Genomic DNA, 18,192 nt, shown 5'->3' with positions numbered 1-18,192 from the left:
CATTAGATCTAGAAATTGGAATGCCAGCCAGAAACTGGAATTAATATAAGCCTACATCCTCATCACTCTACTCCTTCACATAACCTAAATCTCATCCCATGAGAGCATGCCAAAGGAAACAAGGTGTATCTCTAATTCCAGAGACAGACCCTCATGAGCAGGAAATCAATCTATTCGTTTACTACTGCTTATCTTGACAGAGGCACTCATGACAAAGCAAAGCCTCAATCTCTTACCTTAAACAAAAAAGACATCAAGGAGCAAATGCAACTCCCAGTTATTAACACCCCTCTGTGACTGAAGTTCATGGGGAAGTTTAAACATGCACAAGTTTGAAGAAGTGAACATGAAAATACACAAGCACTAGTAATTCTTACAATATGCAGAAAAAAAAAATCCCACAAAGCAAGAGTGATCAACTACCTCAGTTCTGGTAAGAAAAGGTAATTGGAACATTCCTAGACTTGGCTGTTGAGGAAAAATATCCCTGGTTTTAGCTATCCACCTTTCACCAACACAACACTGCCTCTCACAGGAGCAGTACCTCTGCTGAGGCTCAAAGGATGGTCTAAGGTGAATGTTAGGATGTGCCTAGGAAAGTACAGACTGCTCACGCTTGCTTGATGCAAATGAAAACAAAGCAAAAGTCATTTGGTTCACTTTCAGTCACACTGTGAAATATCCCAGAATTATTTGAAAGCCCTGTTCAGCACAGTAAGGAAAACCCTCTGCCTACACTTTCAAGCAATATTACAGTAATTGTCATCACTTGTGTGTAAAATCAAAAAAGAGAAACATTAAAATTTAGGTAGTTTGGTGTTTAAAACAACTGTAAGTTGTGCATGTCAGCAGATGAAAGCACATGACCTTTTGTGGGAATTTCTATCTGACACCCAAAACATGCAGAAGGAAAGCCCTCAGCTTCAAAAGTAGGCTTTGCCACTACCTGTAAGTAGCAACAAGAAGGTGATCAGCAAATATCTAAGTGCTTATCAATAGGCCAATTTTCCTGTTAAGTTCAAATGTAGAAGCTCTGGAAGGAATGTGTCCATAATTACCAACACTCAAGCAGAACACAGAGATTTCTGCAAAACAGATGGAAACGTATATTAATTGTCATGAACCCTGAAGCAAAACAAATGTGCATTCCTAAAGAGTACATCATCAACTCTGAATTGATAAAATATATATAAATGCTTCAAAGCATTTTCGAAGCTTAAAGAAAAACTGTCCTGTTATCTTGCTGAAGGGTCTCAAAAAGGCATTTTAAGTCGGACTTCCTTATCAACCCCAGCCTTACTGTAAAAAATGGAATTTAATCCAAGTGCTAAAGCTTTGCTTGTGTGTTTTTTTACATTCTTTACATTCTTTCCTATTCTTTCTTTAATTTTCTGGAGAAAACCTTCTCAAAGAGGTTATACTGAGACATGTATATGTAATGTAAGAGCTTCCCCAAGATATCCAGAGATGGAGAATGAGAACTACCTCAATGTATCAACTACTAGTTACAGTGGTTCACAGTCAGACTTTTAGCTACACAGACTGAGAACAGCATAAACTGAATCAAATGTGTCATTCCATAATAAAAGATGTAAAAATAATTTTAAACATCCACCCCTCTACTCACCCCCTAGGCAGTCAATACCAAAATCATCACCATCCTTCCAGTCACAGTAAATTTGAGCTTTAATGCATTTTCTCTTCTTCATTTTAAATCAGTGAAACACTCCATAAAAACTGCTGGCTTTCCAAATTAATGCAGCTTTTAATCATTGCCTATTTTTCTGCTGTATTGCAATGCATGCTTTTCTAGTTGTGGCAGCTATGGAAGTCTCAGACTCTTCCATTTATATTATATGAAGAAGTAAAACAAAAAATTAAGCCATTAATTTCTAATTTGAAAAGTGATCTCCACAAAAGACCAGCTGTGTCCCATATTATGTTCATCAATTTTCCCCCTCCCCCAAAACAATTACACTAATTAATAAGCTGCAGGAAGAGCAATGAAATGCAAGGTAAATGTTCTGTAACATGTTTTACTTCAGTATATGTCTTTAAAAAAAAAAATCATATAACCTTTTACAGTTACTGCTCTATTTGTATTCTTTTTACTTAGGTTTATAAGAAAAAGCTTTCAAAAGCAGAAAGAAAGGCCTCTTTTGAACTGCCCAAACTAAACAGCTATTATTTGTGCACCTGGTAACTAAATTTTAATGTTATTATATGGGTGGATACTAACTTGCTTCCTTCTGTAGAACTGGTAAAAAAACCCCAAAGACAAACAAAAAGAAAAGTACAGAAAAATCTCCATGGCTCATACTGTGACTTTATTACCACTAGTCATGTAAACAGAGACCTATTTTAAAGATTCTAACTTATTGTGCTAAAGTTTTCTAAGCCTGCCAATTCTGAATGTGCATGTGATGCAACTGAAACTCAGCTAGTAGGAGTACAAAAGTAATGCTCCACCTTTCCAATGAACAGTGATGGATATCACACTTTTAAAGACCAAATTCTTACTCTTACTTGAAAAAAAAATCAAACTTAATTTACTAGAGATTAGCCTGAATAAAAACTAAAAGATCCATCAACTCTGCTAACAAGGATCCTTATTATTTTCACATCTACTTATCTCTGACCATATTCTAATCACAATTATAAGCCAGTATGAGAACTGGTCAGTACCAGTGAAGGGCTTTGAAGAACTGTCCTATAAGTGTTACAAAACAGTTAAGTGATTTCAGCCTAACCATAGAATGGCACAGCCTCTGTGCAGCAAGGACAATGCCCTCAAATGGATTACTTGGCTGTTCCTTTTTAAAAACGGAAAGAGAATTCATCAAAGTCAAGATGGAGTCTAACTCAATCTAATCTCTCAAATCAGAGTGGAGTCAACAATCTATATGCCACAATTAAGAAGCTCAGCACATAATAAATACTGCTAGGAAATCTATTCAAATCAACAATAACCTTAACATCCAAAAATATTAAGCACAGCACCTATCTACAGTAGGAGGGGTCCCTAACCTCACCCACACTTCTTATTCTAAGCTTCAGCAGACAAGGTTGTATAAGTAGATACACATGTACTACTAGACATGGAGATAAATGGGAAAAAAAAAAGAAATTCAACACATTTAAGAAAGGTAAAGTCACATTAACATAAAATTACAATGACATCTTCTCAAAAATTATTATTTTCTAGGCACAGGACAGCAGATATTCAAAGACAATGTGCATCGTACCTCTACAGCAGAAGCTGATGAATGTAATGATTAGTAACTTTTTCATTTAAGCTTGCCAATTATAAATCTGCATGGGCTAGTCATAACAAACCTTACAGACTGGACATAAAAAAACCCTGGATTTTAAGGACACGGGTTTTGAAACAACATTTCCATCTGAGTAGTACACAGAAACTAAATGGAGCTTAAGCAATACGTATCAGAGAAATCATTACATGGCTGCCTCCAGTAACACGGAGATTAACTCAATGATCCAGGTGAAAGGCACTCCAACTTCTACCTCCAAAATTCCTCAAGACTTACAGAGCCATGGACATGTTTCATAAAAAATGAAAGCACAACATGGATAGTGAAACTTGTGCTTTTCCCCAAACACTTTGCCTTCACTTTCTAACAATTCCCTAAATCCTTACTGGATTATCTTTCCATTTTCTCTCATACATCTGCATGTACTTTAAGGGCTGAGGAACAAAAGGAGTACCTACTCATATTTCAGAAGCCATTCTCCAGGACAGTTTGCAGTAAGCAAACAGGCTGTACCTTCACTTGTGCACTCTAAACGCACATCAGACTCCAAGTGTTAATCTAGAGTCACTGATTTCATTTATAAATTGCACACCTCTCCAAAACAACGATGTAGGGAACAGAATGGCTTGAGAGGCCAAAAGTATCCTTATCATGACTTGCAAAGTTAGATAAGTTATTTATATACTACAGTGACAGGCATCTGAGAAATGTCCATTAGAAAAATTACATAAAAGTACATATGACAAGTCAGCCAGTGTGTAGCAAATACAGAGTTAGCTGAACTGGCAGAGTCAACCTCAGACTTTATTTGGTACATTTATGCATTTAGTATGTGCTGGCTTCAGGAAAAGGGTGGATTCTGTTTGTGCATCTCCAAAAAAGGCAGTTTTACCACTATTTCCCCATTCCACACAGAGAAGAAAGAAGCTCTCCCCGGGTTACTGCCAGAACAGTGAACAGACGCGCTCTTTTATTAAAAAAATAAAGTGTTCTATATTCTGATGTTGGCTGCAACTGCAGTTGTCCTTTGTCACTTGTCATGCTGGATAACTTAATACTCTCTAGCCAGGGTAGAACACAAATACATTCCTAGCTGCAGTAACAAATGACATAATCAGCTCTGCCTCCCTCTGCTAAATTGTCTCACTCCATAATCTGCACTGGCTTTTCTCTGCTCCCACATACAATTAACAGGAAGGGTATTCACAGATAAAGCTTTTACATGTAGATATAGAATCTGGGATGCTGAAAACAACGTCTCTCCTGAAGTTGTACCTATTGTGCCTGTCAAGATAAAACGTGAGAAGCACTGTATGCAGGATTTATACCAATGATATCAAAACCAGCTCCAGAAGTTATACCCAAATATAATGCTGAAGACCAACATACACTTTTACTTGCACTTACAGAAATTTAACTGAAGACAGCTTGCTGCTTGAGATTGTATCCCCAAAACTCATAGAGCTGAAGCAGTCTCACACAAATCCTGCCCTGTTAGATTAACCTCAAAAAAGCATGTTGTAAATTCTGTTTTATTACTGAAGAGCTTAAATAACGTAATAATATTATAAAAGCGCTGTTTAAAACAACACACTACAATGCAGATTGTAGCATTAACTAGCTCTTACTAGTTAAAAATGTTTTAACCCAATATAAACATCACATTCGTGCTCTAAAATATGTTTAGGTATTACTTTTATGTCTATAGTTTAATATAGCATCATAAATATATTTTATGTATTATTACTTCCTATTCTCAGTTCACAACAGAGAAAAAAATCCAAAATATAAAAATTCACTAATCTGAAGTAATTAATAGCTCTTATAATCTGAAACTGAAATAAGTATAAGAATTACTGCTTGGATGATCCAGTGGCCCCTAAAACCACCAAAACCAATACAACTTTGTCTGCATATTCACTAGACACTAAAGTAAAAATATATGGGAGGTTAATTTGTAAGAAGTACAACAAAAAACATGGGGTCTGAACTCCTATTAATCTGCTGAGAGGTGAAAAATACAGAAGTTGTATCTTATCACACAAAATTAACATTGTTAAAACAGCACAGCTCAAGGAATTCCTAACCTGAACACTGTTACTAACCTGTAAGAGAACTGCTTACAAAGTATTGTAATTTTCTACTGTTAACAAATATTCAGAGATTCTCAAGAACTAAAAACAACATATTTTTGTCTGTTCTTCAACAGAAGAGTAGAAAAAGCAAGTTCTCTTTTACCTCTTACTACATACAATGAACAGTTGAACTATAAGATGACCTGCTACAGAGTCCTCTTATATTTAAAGTAAATCATTACATTTGACACAATCAATAATTTTTTGATTGTGTTATATCTTGTGTACAACCAAGCGTATGTGTAACTTTGCAGGATCGGGGCTTACTTCTAACTGCTGTGTAACAGCACAAGCACTGAGGATACAACAACGAAAACACTCTGCAGATTTAAGAGCAGATGCTACTTTTCATTTTTAAATAACCCTCCCCTGTACTTAAGCCACATAAGATCTACAGTCACTATTTTTAATTATCTTGATAACAATTATTATAACGTATACCCTACATATTATGTGCAGGTCTAAAGCCTCTGGAGAGCAAGAAGCAACTTGTGGAAAACAGTTAAGAACGTTTGAAATTAAACTAGATAAAAGTGACCTTATTTCAAAATGTTTTTTCCATAGAAAGTCATATATAAACATGTACTGCAAACATACCTGTTCTCCAGCCACTGTAGGTATTATTGTCTAATAACCAAAGACAATACTTTTAGATGTTTGCCTTCTATGCTTTTCTTTATTAGAAAAATAAACGCTATAATTCTGTTCCTTCTCATAGCTTCAGGAATCTTACCTATTTACTGGCATGCTGCCCTAGCTAAATGATGAATCCTGCCTATTGCTTTTCAAATGCACCAACCTTCTCAAAAACACTGGATGGTGTCATCAAACAAAACCTGATGTTCTGAATGATGGTGTCCGTATGCCTCCAGCGTCTTCTATCATGGCGCAGCCAGGCCTGAACAGCTTCATACAGCTCTATCTCTGGAAACCTGCTCAGACGATCATTATCCAAGTAAGACATGAGCTTCTCAAAGCTCAGATAGGAAAGGAAGTCAGGTCTGGACATGAGTGGCACAAAATTCTCTAGCAGAAAGGAATCCAATTTTTCCCTGACTCCTTCGATGTTTACACCAAAATCATCCAGAAGTCTCATAATTTCTGCACAGTTTTCTAAGCAGATTTTAGCTAAGAGAAAAGAGCAGCAAAACTTTACCACCTCTATAAGCTGGACATACATAGCAGCCTGAAGGATTTCATGAACAGTGTTCATACTCAGTTCAATAGTTCCATAGTACATGAATTGGAGGACATGACTGAAGCCTGTAGCTGTCAGACCTTTCAAATGGATTTTGTCCTGATCTCGTTCTCGCATGTCAGCTGTGAACATAATCCTGAAGTAATCACTCTGGGTGGCAAGCAGTGCTTTATGGGCCTGAAATTGGTGGTCTTCAATGACAAGTGTGACATCAAGAAGCAATCCCTCCTCATACAGTGCTCTGAATCCTGCAGAGACACTGGTGTCATGGATGGAGGAGCTAAACCCTTCCACGTCCCCTGCCATGAATCACCTGGGGGGAAGAAAAAAAAATTAAAAAATAAAAATAAATCATAATTTCTAATAACATATTACAAGCCCTTCCTGACCAGATAAATCCTAACTCAGATTGCTTTGATTAGGACTTAAAAGTCTTCACCACTCTTTTTGTTTTGTCTCTGGCTGAAGAATCAACTTAGGAAAAAACTTAAAACACAAACTTTAAATATTTCTCCCCCAACCAAATATTCTCATTTTAAAGACAGGGTAATGAACAAAAATAACTATGCAACACTGCCAAAATGATTCCTTACTCCAAGTTAATTCATGGTCATATAATGAACTGAAAAGGTTGTCATGGTTTTTTTCCTCTCCCTTCCATCAATCTTTCTAAAGAATTTATCTCAGGGGAGCAATAAAACACCCACTCATGAATAGCAAAGGTTTCAAAAAGGAAGCCAAATTTCCTTAACTTCAGAAACAAGCTTCAGTAGGATCTGCACATGGTATGATAAAAAAAAAAAAATTATGTTCTAAAATCTATGTCAAATGACTCAAAAGTTAGTTGAAGGAAAATGAACATTTTCAGAGATACTATTTGAGATTGTGTGCTTCACTTCTCCTGTAAAAACACAGTCCCATCATGTTCCCCCTGTTTCTTACTACAGTGATTAATATTAGATTGTGAGATTTATGAAGTACAAAATACTAAGGCAATAAGAAGCACTGACAGGAATAAGTCACAAAAAATAATATTCTGTATTGTGGGCTTAGTGAAGCTCAATTGCTCATTAAGCATTTGCAGATATAGTGTTACTTATATGCAAGCTATAATTAAACTGTAAATAAACCAAAAAGAAATCTAAGAGTAGCAGGATCCTACCCTGTTAAAGTCAAGGAAGATAAATATTCAATAATCAAAATAAAAACCTATTCAAAATCCAGAAATTTCTCAAAATGTTGCTCAACTTCCTTGGGTTTATGTATGGTGAAATTGCACAAGGCAGCTTGAACCAATTAACAATTCATCAAAAGACAACAGCACACTCCATTTTCCTTCTCTGTCTCATTCTGGGACCTGAGCTCCTGCTGCCTACTTTGAGCCATTTCTGGGGTTCATTTGGCTTCTCCAGAAAATCCATTCAACTCATAAACATGACTAAAAAATAAACTAAGAGCAGGGAGGGACAGATGTGAAAAAGACACGTGACACAAACATGACCACCCCCACTCCCCAGCACACACAAAACCTCAAAACTAGAAATCTTTCTGATTCCCAGTGAGCTGACTTCTGACTTGACATTGTGGGGTTTGGCACAAGAACCAACATGATGCAGAGGGCAGGGCACATACTTGAGCAGGGAGAGGGAGAAAGAGCAACAACTTCCCTATTTGACATCAATTTACTATTAGAATTGATTCATCTTGTTTTATTCCTCTTCATCCCACCTTAAATTACACTGCAACTTTCCCTCAGATATTTGTTGCATTTAACTCTGAATTTCCTATAACAAGTAAAGCTAATAATGTTTTGGTACTGGTAACCCACATGAAAAGCTAAATAGTACCAACAATTACAAAAACCTGCAGATTCTCAACATCATAAAACTTCACACAAGTATATGGATCCAGAAGTGGCCCACGTTTCACAGCCTCAGAGAGCAGTTACCACTTACCCCCACTTCTTCAAGTACCACATTCTGGCTGCTGCCATTGTAACAGGAATGCATTTTATTAGACTCATCAAAGGATAATCATCTCCTCTCCTTCACTCCTCAGCACCATCCTGGGAAATCAAACTGGAGATACCCTTTGTCTGTGCAAAACTAATCTGGTGAGTGGTGCTTGTAGCCACACCTCATGGAATTAGCACCACTCCCACACTGCTGAAGCCTAATAATGGGTTCTGTGCAAAATAAAGTCAATGCTCGGAGTGTTCATTACAATTAGGGCCTTCTCACAAAATTCAAATTCCTGAAAGTAAGAGCAGGAGCACAAGAACAAAAATGACAGCTTAATCACTTTCTCACCAGTATTCATGATGGCACCTTCCCCTCAATGTCACTGAAGACAAAAATAAACATGCAAACTGCTCTGGAACCTCATATTGTGAAACTCTTATTCCTCAACATCAAATGCCTACCAGAAAGAAAAATTACCATCAGGTATTTTTCTTAGTTGTTGCCAATTCTTACACAAAAGCAGATGAGGAAGGAAGCACTTCACTAACTCTTACCACCTCAAAAAGAAGCAACCAACTGAAGAGGAAGCATAGAGCCTGACTTTACAGGATTTTGCTTTCTAATTGGATTTCTCATATCAAATAAAAAGGTAAGCACCAATATTAGCTTTTTTCCTTCTTTCGCTGGAGCACTTGTAACTCGTCTCCTCCCATCCCTAGTTCTCGGATGTTTAATAATAGCTGAGCTCATACCTCACTCTTTCCTCTTCAAGAGATTTAATGATCACTTGCCTTTAAATAGGCCACTCATCTTCATAAAACATACAGACTTGAAACAACTCTCACTGCTATCTGAAATCAGCCAAGAGGTTCAGAGGTTACAAGGACTCTCAGACAGTAAAACTGTGTAAGTTACAGTGCTTCAGGAGACCAACTAAGACTTGGCTCAGCATCAGTTCCATGATCAGGGTTAAAAACAGGAAAGGACAGCTGGAATTTGCAAATGTGAGAATGAGAACAGAATAACACAACTGTATATTGGGGGGAGAAAAAGTCAAAAATGAAGCAACATTCCCCAGGTGGCTGAAGCAATATATATTCTTCTGGAAATAATGGGATATCACATCACACAGGCAATATCACTCAGAGGATTTCTTCAAAACGGCATGTGCATTACTGTGTACCAGAACAACATAAAAAAGCCACAGCAGCAAGCTCCAAACACACAGTAGCATCTTTGCCCTTTCCTTGAGAAAGATAATTATGTTATGGGTACTCCACAAATAAAAGGAGAGAAATTAACTTGTACACAGGATGGCCCTAAAAGAAAGGCCTCTTTCACCACCCTCAAAGAGCAAAAAAGAAAAGTTGGCAAGTGAAGTTAAGCAATAACATGTGGTAGATGCACCTCCAGTGCTGCTTTTAAGGATCAAAACAAGTAAATCATACTCCAAACAAACAAACAAAAACCCAAAACAAACAAAACCCACGAACAAACAGAAGCTACAAACCAACCAAAACACAAACAAACAAACCCCCCAACCAAACCAGCACTAGAGAGTACTGGGCAACTGGCTCTAGGTGGCCCTGCAGGTGGCCCAGATGATCTCCAGAGGCCCCTTATAACCTCAACTAGTCTGTCAATCTGTGATTCTGTTGCTTTGGCACAGACACTGCACTGATGTGGGGAATTTTTTTTGCGACCTCCTTTTTAATTCCGATTAAATATAAATAAGACAAATATACATGCAAAAAAAACCATTTATATGTTACTATCCTTCAAAGTTTCAATCTAACAAGGCAGGAATCACTGAAATACTGAGAAAGAAAACGCACCTGTGTTTAGGGAACACCTTTTAGGGCTCCAATTTTATACATCTCCCTACAACTGGCTATTCCTTAAAAATATTTAAAACTCTTAGTCAGCCACAAATGTCTACAAGGGTAACAAAGTGGTCAACACTTGGAAATTATTATTTCTGAATGTTTTAAAAATGTGGGTGTTTAATCACTTAATCCTTCTTTTCACATTCCTGCTGATATTGCTTTTAGAAAATCTACAGTTTTCAACATCAAAATATTTTTCCAAACAGCAAGCATTTAATGGATTATTTAAGTAGACACAAAATCAGTAAGACTTCTCCTTACATCACCTAAAGAAGCTTCAGAATTCTGTGAGTGAAAAGCAAAAGGACTAGCTGTCTTCCTGTATTAAATAAAAGGAGTGAATATCCTTTTTTTGGCATAAAGCCATATACATGATCAGCAGATAAATTTTTCTTTAAAACAAAAAAATGTATTGCCACTGCAAATACACAAAGGGGTTAAAATACTGCAAAAACTGGGAAACCAGATAATTAAATGCATATTTTGCTTAACTGGTAAAAATCTTCATTTATAAAGCTAACATCCTCCGTCAAAAGCAAATAGCAATGTGGTAGTTCAAACATTAAAAAAAAGCAATACAAAATACTCTCAAACAAAGTAATTTTTCTAAACCATAGCTATGCCATTCCTCCCACACACACACTTGCAATCTTTGATGTAATTCTATGCACTATTCAAATGCTGCAGTTATTTCCCAGAGGACAATACCTAACAATTTTTTTTCATATTTTCAATAAAAATGGAAAATTCAGTTAGATTGTCTTCATGCATGCAAATCACAGCAGCAATTTTTCCTTAATCCTAAGGAAGACATGGAGCCTGCAGTGGTCTATAGGAAAACTGGAACAAAAAAATTCCAATGTATAAACAATAAAGGGGAGGTGGGGGGCAATCTACATTGACATTCATTATTGTTCTGCACATATTAGAGCTGATCAGGGTAATGCAGCACAGGAAGTAAGACTGCTGAAAAGTCAAAAGAGAAATACATTTAACCTTACTAGCTGTTCCTGACATTTTTTCTTCTTTTAGCACATAATGCATTAGAGTCTACAGTGCTGTGACTGTAAAACCACTTACTTGGAACACTGATTTCTCATCTTTATTCTGCAGATGTAATAAAAGTCTGAAAACCCTAATCCAGACTGCTTTTTCTTGCTAAACAAGGAGAATCTTCTTTCCTCAGGGTGTCTGAGGCTCTTAGTCACAAGCAGAAAAAATGGAGTCTAAATGCACTACCTATTGAGAAGCAAGTTATAGAATACCTGCTTTTGACTCATGCCCTCCTGGATTTAAAATCTCTCCAAAAGCAGTACTACCTGAAAAAGGGCCCTTTGAGTATGTGTCTTTATGTAATATGTAAGTTTATATGCATTTTCTAGGGACATAAATGTATCATTCTAAGAAAGTACTGACAATAGCAAGTCTAGCACAGCAGCTCAAAGGAAAATTTCTGCTTTCCTTTACTGTTGTTCCTTAGTAACTCATTTGGGATGCTGAGACAGAACCAGCAAGTTTTGTTTTGTTTACTGATTATGGAGTACCTAGCCCATAGATATTCTAAGAAATCACCTTCATGAACACAGCTGAACAACAAATTTTCACATCATAAAACACTATTATCTATGAGTTACACCAGAAGATATTTCACCAGACACATAGAACCATGCTTTGGTTACACCAAGTACTAAAATAGAGCTTAAAATTCAATAATCTCTTCCATCCACCAAATGCATGCATTTAACTGTGAATTTTAAAGCCATTATGCATGCTTTATTTGGTGAGGTGCACAGCAAAGGCTGCCTAGAGCAGAATTCTTTGACCCTAGTTTTGTTAACACGCTTTTCTGCAGGAATAGGACATTTCTTCATAGTCAAATGTTATACACACATATGAAAATACAATACAACAAGTATTTGAACACACTAGCAAACATTCACAACTGCACACATGGCTGAAGGCTGGGCCTTTGAATGCAGTGCACTGTACTGAGTAAGAACGTAATTATAACATACACAGTATAAGTAATGTATCCCCCAAATTAAACCTCTGTTTACATGGTTTGATGCTAAAAACATTATTTTGTCCACCATTTTTCATCATAATTTCCTACTAACAACAGCAGAAGGAATGATGTGATGTGGGATAGATCAATACCCAGTGGATATCAAAACTTTCCGCTGCTACAACAATTGCAAATGCAGGGAACAAAGAAATACATCCAGTTTCCACATGTTTTACCTAAAATGCTTTATCATTAATACACTAAATTTGGGAAACAATTTATCCTAAACTATTGGTATGTTCATGTTTCATCCAATCCATCTTGAGAATTCCAAAAGCATTGGATTTACTTGAGAGGCAAGAAGTTAGAAGCTTACCAATCACTGCCAATCAGAGGAACCAGACTGCCAGAACTCCAGAAATTAAAACTTGGCTGCTCCTGATAGCTGTCCACACTCCATTTCTTAGGGGCACACAGCTGACCAGGACAGCTCTGCTGCCGATCTCTGGCCATGCTGCTATCTGGGAGCAATCTGAATCAGTTCATAGCAACAGTGGCACTTTGCATCAGTGCTCTCTGACGTCATTAAACCTGTGCCAGAAGCATCAGAACTAGTTACAACCAAGCCTACTAAAACTGGGCACAGATTGTGCCTCAGCTCAGTATGGCTATTCTTCACTCTAAGCAAGCAAGAACCTGTAACTGCACTTCACAGACACTAAGATAGCTTGAACCATCTGTCTAAAAGGTCACTGCATCACAACACCTGTACAGAAAAACCTGCTCCCAAACACAGAGCAAGCTCAGCACAACACTCTTCCAATTGCATTTACTGATACCAGAACAGGTGCCCTGTATAAAACAGTTGATACACCCACAAAAATGAGAATTGTCTTTAACTGGAAAAACTTGTATTACTAATACCTAAAAGTTAAATGATGATAGTGTTGCAAACTACAGATTTGCCACTGCTCTCAAAGTGGACAGGACTGCCCTATCCTGAGTGATAACAGTTCTTATATATATATATATATATATATATAATATTTGTGTTTTATAGAATGATTAATCTTTTCAAATGTAAGAAAAAAGTATTAATAAAGCGTGATTTTCTCACTGTGAAGCTATTTTGTGTATTCTATACAGAAAAGTAGCAAGTTACGTATCTGTTAGTGACAAAAAATCATTTGACCACAGATTTTTAGCATGATAAGGGAATGAGCTACAAGTAGTATTTAAACTATATGAGTAAAAATATTTTACATCTAAATTAGGATTGCTAAACTACCCCCTCCATTTGTCTTTTTGTTGTCTGTATCTTTATTGCTAACTTAGTAAATACTCCTAAATACTTCTGAGAAAATCACATTAATTGTGCCCTTTGAGGCACACAGGTTTGACCTCACCGCCAAATGTCAAACTCACTTGTCAGAAACACAGAAATCTCAAACATATTTAATTTCTACGCCTATCCCCCAAACTGGCAGCTAGATGAATGAAAATGGTTTGATGTCTCCAGTGTGAGCTCAATGGTTATCTGCTGTGCTCTGCTTGCTGAAAGACAAACCAACACGTGTAGATGCAAACCAGCCACAGGGTATAATTAAAGAAAGTGAAGGGAGATGAGTGTCAGTGGGAAAGTTTATAGGACATGTGGTAGAAATTAAACACGTTTGCTAGGTGTTGAAAGGCAAAAGACAGGAAGTATGTTGGTGCATGGTGGTAAGCTCAGGAGATCTGAACGCGAACTGGGGCAATAGCGGTGCAAGAGCTGGGTTATCCCAGGGGCAAGTATACATAACAAGTCCACAGGAAGCCAGACTTCACTAGTTCTGTCCTTTTATCCAGTAACAGCTTTATGATTCTCCTATTCCTCTTCTAAATGGGGGAGGGGGGGGGAACCCAAATCCCAAACAATAAAAGGCAAGAACTTTAAATTTTTAAGTGACGTTTCAGTATTCACCAAATAGATCAAAGCTCTAGTACTAACCCTGGGTAGCTCTACTCGTTCAGATCACGGATACTTTTTTCGCGATCAGCTACGATGGGGGAGAAATGGCCATTTTCGGGGCAGGAACTCAGATGACCTACTTCAATCTGTCTGCTCGCACGCTCAGCCCCACTCCGCGGTGAGCGGAGCTCGCAAGCCGAGCTCCCCGGGAATTGGGGCCGGCAGGCCCGGGGTCCGCGACGTGCGGCCGCAGGAACCCGAGGGGCCCAGCGGGGCCGCGCTCGCCCCGAACCCGCCAGGCTTCCGGTGCGCCCCCCCGGCGCGGCCGTGCCCGATCCCCGCTCCAGCCCGCCTGCTCCCCGCCTGCCGCCCGCGGGCACCCGGCCCGCCGCCCCCGAGCCCGGGGAGGAGGGTCCCTGAGGGCCAGCAGGGCGCCCGGGCCACCCTCGATGGGGCGGGCGGCGGCGGCGGCGGGAGGGCCCGGGGGATCCTTTACCCACCTCTCGGCAGCGGCGGCGCTGAGGACGCGGCTCCTCCCGCTGGAGCGGCGGAGAGGGGCCCTGGCTCCGTGTACCATACAGCCGGGGGCGGCGGAGGGAGGCGCCGGGGGGCTGCGGAGAGGGGCAATGGCTGAGGCGAAGCCGGGAGGAGGAGGAGAAGGAGGCGGAGGAAGAAGGGGGGATCCTGCGCTCCCTCCTCCTCGCCGTCCGCGCTCGGGGGGAGGTGGGAGCCGCCCCCGCCGCGCCGCCCGGGCACCGACGCTCCCAGCCCGGCCCGGCCTCGCCCCCAGGGTCCCCGCCGCCCTCACGCTTGTTTACCTTCCGCGCTGCCCCGCGCGGCCGCGGGCGCCATGTTCCCCCGGCAGCACCGCGCCGGCCGTCACTTCCGCCGCACCTGCGGCCGCGCGGGCGGGGGACCCGGGGGACCCGGGGCACGGAACGGACACCGGCGGAACGGACACCGGCAGCGCGGCACCGCCCCGGGCCGGCCCCGCTCGCCAGCCCCCGCCCCGCGCGGGCTCCGCCAGACGCCAGAGCACCGGCACGCCTCGAGGAGCACGGCGGGAGAAAGCGACACCGAGAAGCATCATCGGCGTTCGGCCCGCGAGGACGCGCATCCACACGCGTCCGCTTTCGGAGAGTCGGGGTTGCTCTGCTCTCTCCCACCCCGCTGCCTCCAGGCTATCACCCCTTTCTCCGAGGCTATGGCAGCTGCCCGGTGTAGCGCTGCATCCCGTCCCGGGCTACAGCAACCCCTGCTCGGTGCCGGCTGAGCTCCTCCCCGGCCACCGGCCAGCCGCAGGTGCTGCGGGCTGATCCCAGCTCCCTGCTCTCCGCAGGCTGCCTTGGCAGCCGGCGTGGGAACCGGGTCACCAGAGCCCCAGGGGTCGGGGCCGGCAGCTACCGCCGCTCAGCGGAGCTGCCCTTGAGCAGCGAACAAACTGCATACAGCCCTGGGTGGGATGAGCAGGGCTTTGCCTTAGTACAAACATCACCCGTTTGCTTTCGCTATTTTGCCTTTGCCTGGCAAACTGATTTTATTGTAAGGGATGAACTAACCTACGTGGACCTTTGGTTTGCCACTACCACCCCCAAACCGTTTGCTACCCTTCTACGTCACTGCTGCTTTAAATAGCAGGCCACAGGCTGCCATCCTCTCCCTGTTTACTGCTGTTCCCACCCCCTTCACAGCCTATTTTCAGTCTCTCATTACCACCCTCTCCCCACTGATTTATAAAACAAGTGTACCTTCTCTATAGCTGCCACCCCCAGGCTGAATGTCTTTCCCACCTTTCACAGCTTCACACAATGAACCAGCTATTCCATGCGGTGCTTCATAAAGAATTCCCAAGGCTATTCCCACTCTGTTCAACTGCCCACTTACTGCTCCCTCGTGCTACAATCAACCTCCCATTCACTCCTTCATCCCAATGGCCAGACCTCTCTCGACTTGGCAACTTCTTACTATTCCATCTCACTCACTCATGTGGTAAATTTGCCCCATCTCCCCAGGCACTGTTATAAAACCTGTTACTTGTGCACTTACTGTGAAACAACTGGCCTTTACAGACTGACCCTACCAAGACAGCAGGTGTTCCTGCCACCTGTGTCTCAAAGGATGGACATTCCCTCCCTTTTCCATAAGGTACATCTCCTGCTGCAGCAAGCATGTACCCACCCATAGCTAATGCTGCAACAAAAGAAAAATTAGTAGAAACTAAGTTTCCATATACAGAAATGACACAACCAAAACTTCATGCATCCTTCTGCACTCCTCAGACTTTTGACCTTCATAGGTCAGCAAGGGTGGAAAAAGCTAAGCAAGACTTTTATGTTTTACCTGACTGTCATTTTGCTGTCTGCAGTTTGTGTCAAGCTGAGGCATAAGATGATCTTCAGGTCTCTCCTACACACTGTCACGGAAGAGGACCTCAAACCTAGCCACAAAACAAAACCACAACAGCTTTGACATTTAAAACGTCTCAACATTTCAATGCACAAAAAACCCCTCCTATCCCCTTCTCTTTCACACTGAACAGTTTGCTTCTACCAAAAAATCAAAATATGATAATAATGTCTCAATTCTAGTCTCCTAAATAAAATTAAATAAAATTAAATTTAAGCCTCTGACAAGGACCACTGGTATCAACATTACCTTACTGAGTATTAAACAGAGATTTGGGTTGACCCCTCTGATTTAGGCATCTGTACAAAGTCAGTGGCTAAGTAGTTACCTGGCTTAAATGAGTATTGCAATGAATAAAATTCTGGATATAGTTCTTTGAGCTATAGTAATACACTTGTTACCGTTTAATTATAATATTTTAAAATTTATTTAATTCATACATACATGTACAATACACATATATTGACATATGACATAATGTCAACTCCTAGAATGTTCTTACATATTTTACATGGGGTTATTCAGCCTGGACAAGAGAAGGCTCTGAGGAAACCTTATAGAAGCTTCCAGTGCCTAAAGGTGAAGGCTAGAAAATAAGAAGGCTAGAAACTGGACTTTTCACAAGGGCATGTAGTGACAGAACAAGGGGGAATGGCTTTAAACTGAAAGAGAGCAGGTTTAGATTAAATGCTAATTCTTTGCTGTGAGGCACAGGTTGTCCAGAGAGGCTGTAGATGCCCCGTCCCTGGAAGTGCTCAAGGCCAGCCTGGATGGGGCTCTGTGCAACCTGGTCTACTGAAAGGTGTTTCTGCCCATAGCAGGAAGATTTGAATTCAGTGATCTCTGAGGTCCTTCCCAACCCAAACCATTCTACAATCCTACAATAATTATACATTTGCAGGCTTTAGACTTTCCTGGGTTTTCTTTATCCTACAAATACTTCCAAATAAGTGAATCAAAACAGCAAGAGTTCCTCGGAATATGTAAAATTTACAATCTCATTGTTAAAATAGAAGCAACAGTTGTGTATTCTTTTCACATTCCTGACAGGGTGTTTGGCAAGGATTAAGTCCTTTTTAAAGGCTGTTTCAAATGTGACAAGAACTATTTCCGTAATTTTACACTGCACTGCATTTATTGCATAATTTAAACAGGTAAGTAATGACATAGTCCAGTATTTTCAGTTCATTTTCATAAAAGAGGGATTGTACATGTGTGGACATTGAGGCAACTACAATCAAGTATTGCATCATGTTCCCACTACACTTTGTGTATCTCAGTTGTTTTTCCCAGAAGTGAGATATTTAACACAAAATTGAAAACACCATGTGGCCTGATAAAAGATTAGATATAAAAATTTATTTTCTGAACCAATGTA

The 18,192-nt window shown here is 40.4% G+C and overlaps 1 protein-coding gene across 7 annotated transcripts in view; it reads right to left on the bottom strand.

Moving 5' to 3' along the window:
- KLHL15 (kelch like family member 15) overlaps positions 1 to 18,192 on the bottom strand; it is a 28,525-nt gene that overhangs the window by 9,076 nt on the left and 1,257 nt on the right. For 3 of the 7 annotated variants that reach the window (XM_069035970.1, XM_068994485.1, XM_068994402.1), the window contains exons 3-4: positions 16,749 to 16,845; positions 6,207 to 6,918 (exon numbers count right to left, since the gene is read on the bottom strand). In XM_069035970.1, the coding sequence (XP_068892071.1) occupies positions 6,207 to 6,911 (705 nt within the window). In that variant the 5' untranslated portion in view covers positions 6,912 to 6,918; positions 16,749 to 16,845. Of the gene's footprint in view, positions 1 to 6,206; positions 6,919 to 12,833; positions 13,049 to 14,908; positions 15,020 to 15,226; positions 15,308 to 16,748; positions 16,846 to 18,192 lie in introns of those variants that run through there. The other 4 variants (XM_069036133.1, XM_069036050.1, XM_068994567.1 and 1 more) reach the window with 4 other exon arrangements.

The sequence above is a fragment of the Aphelocoma coerulescens genome, chromosome 1 (genome assembly GCF_041296385.1).
Source record: "Aphelocoma coerulescens isolate FSJ_1873_10779 chromosome 1, UR_Acoe_1.0, whole genome shotgun sequence".
NCBI lineage: Eukaryota > Metazoa > Chordata > Aves > Passeriformes > Corvidae > Aphelocoma > Aphelocoma coerulescens.
This window is presented reverse-complemented; position numbering and strand designations above follow the sequence as displayed.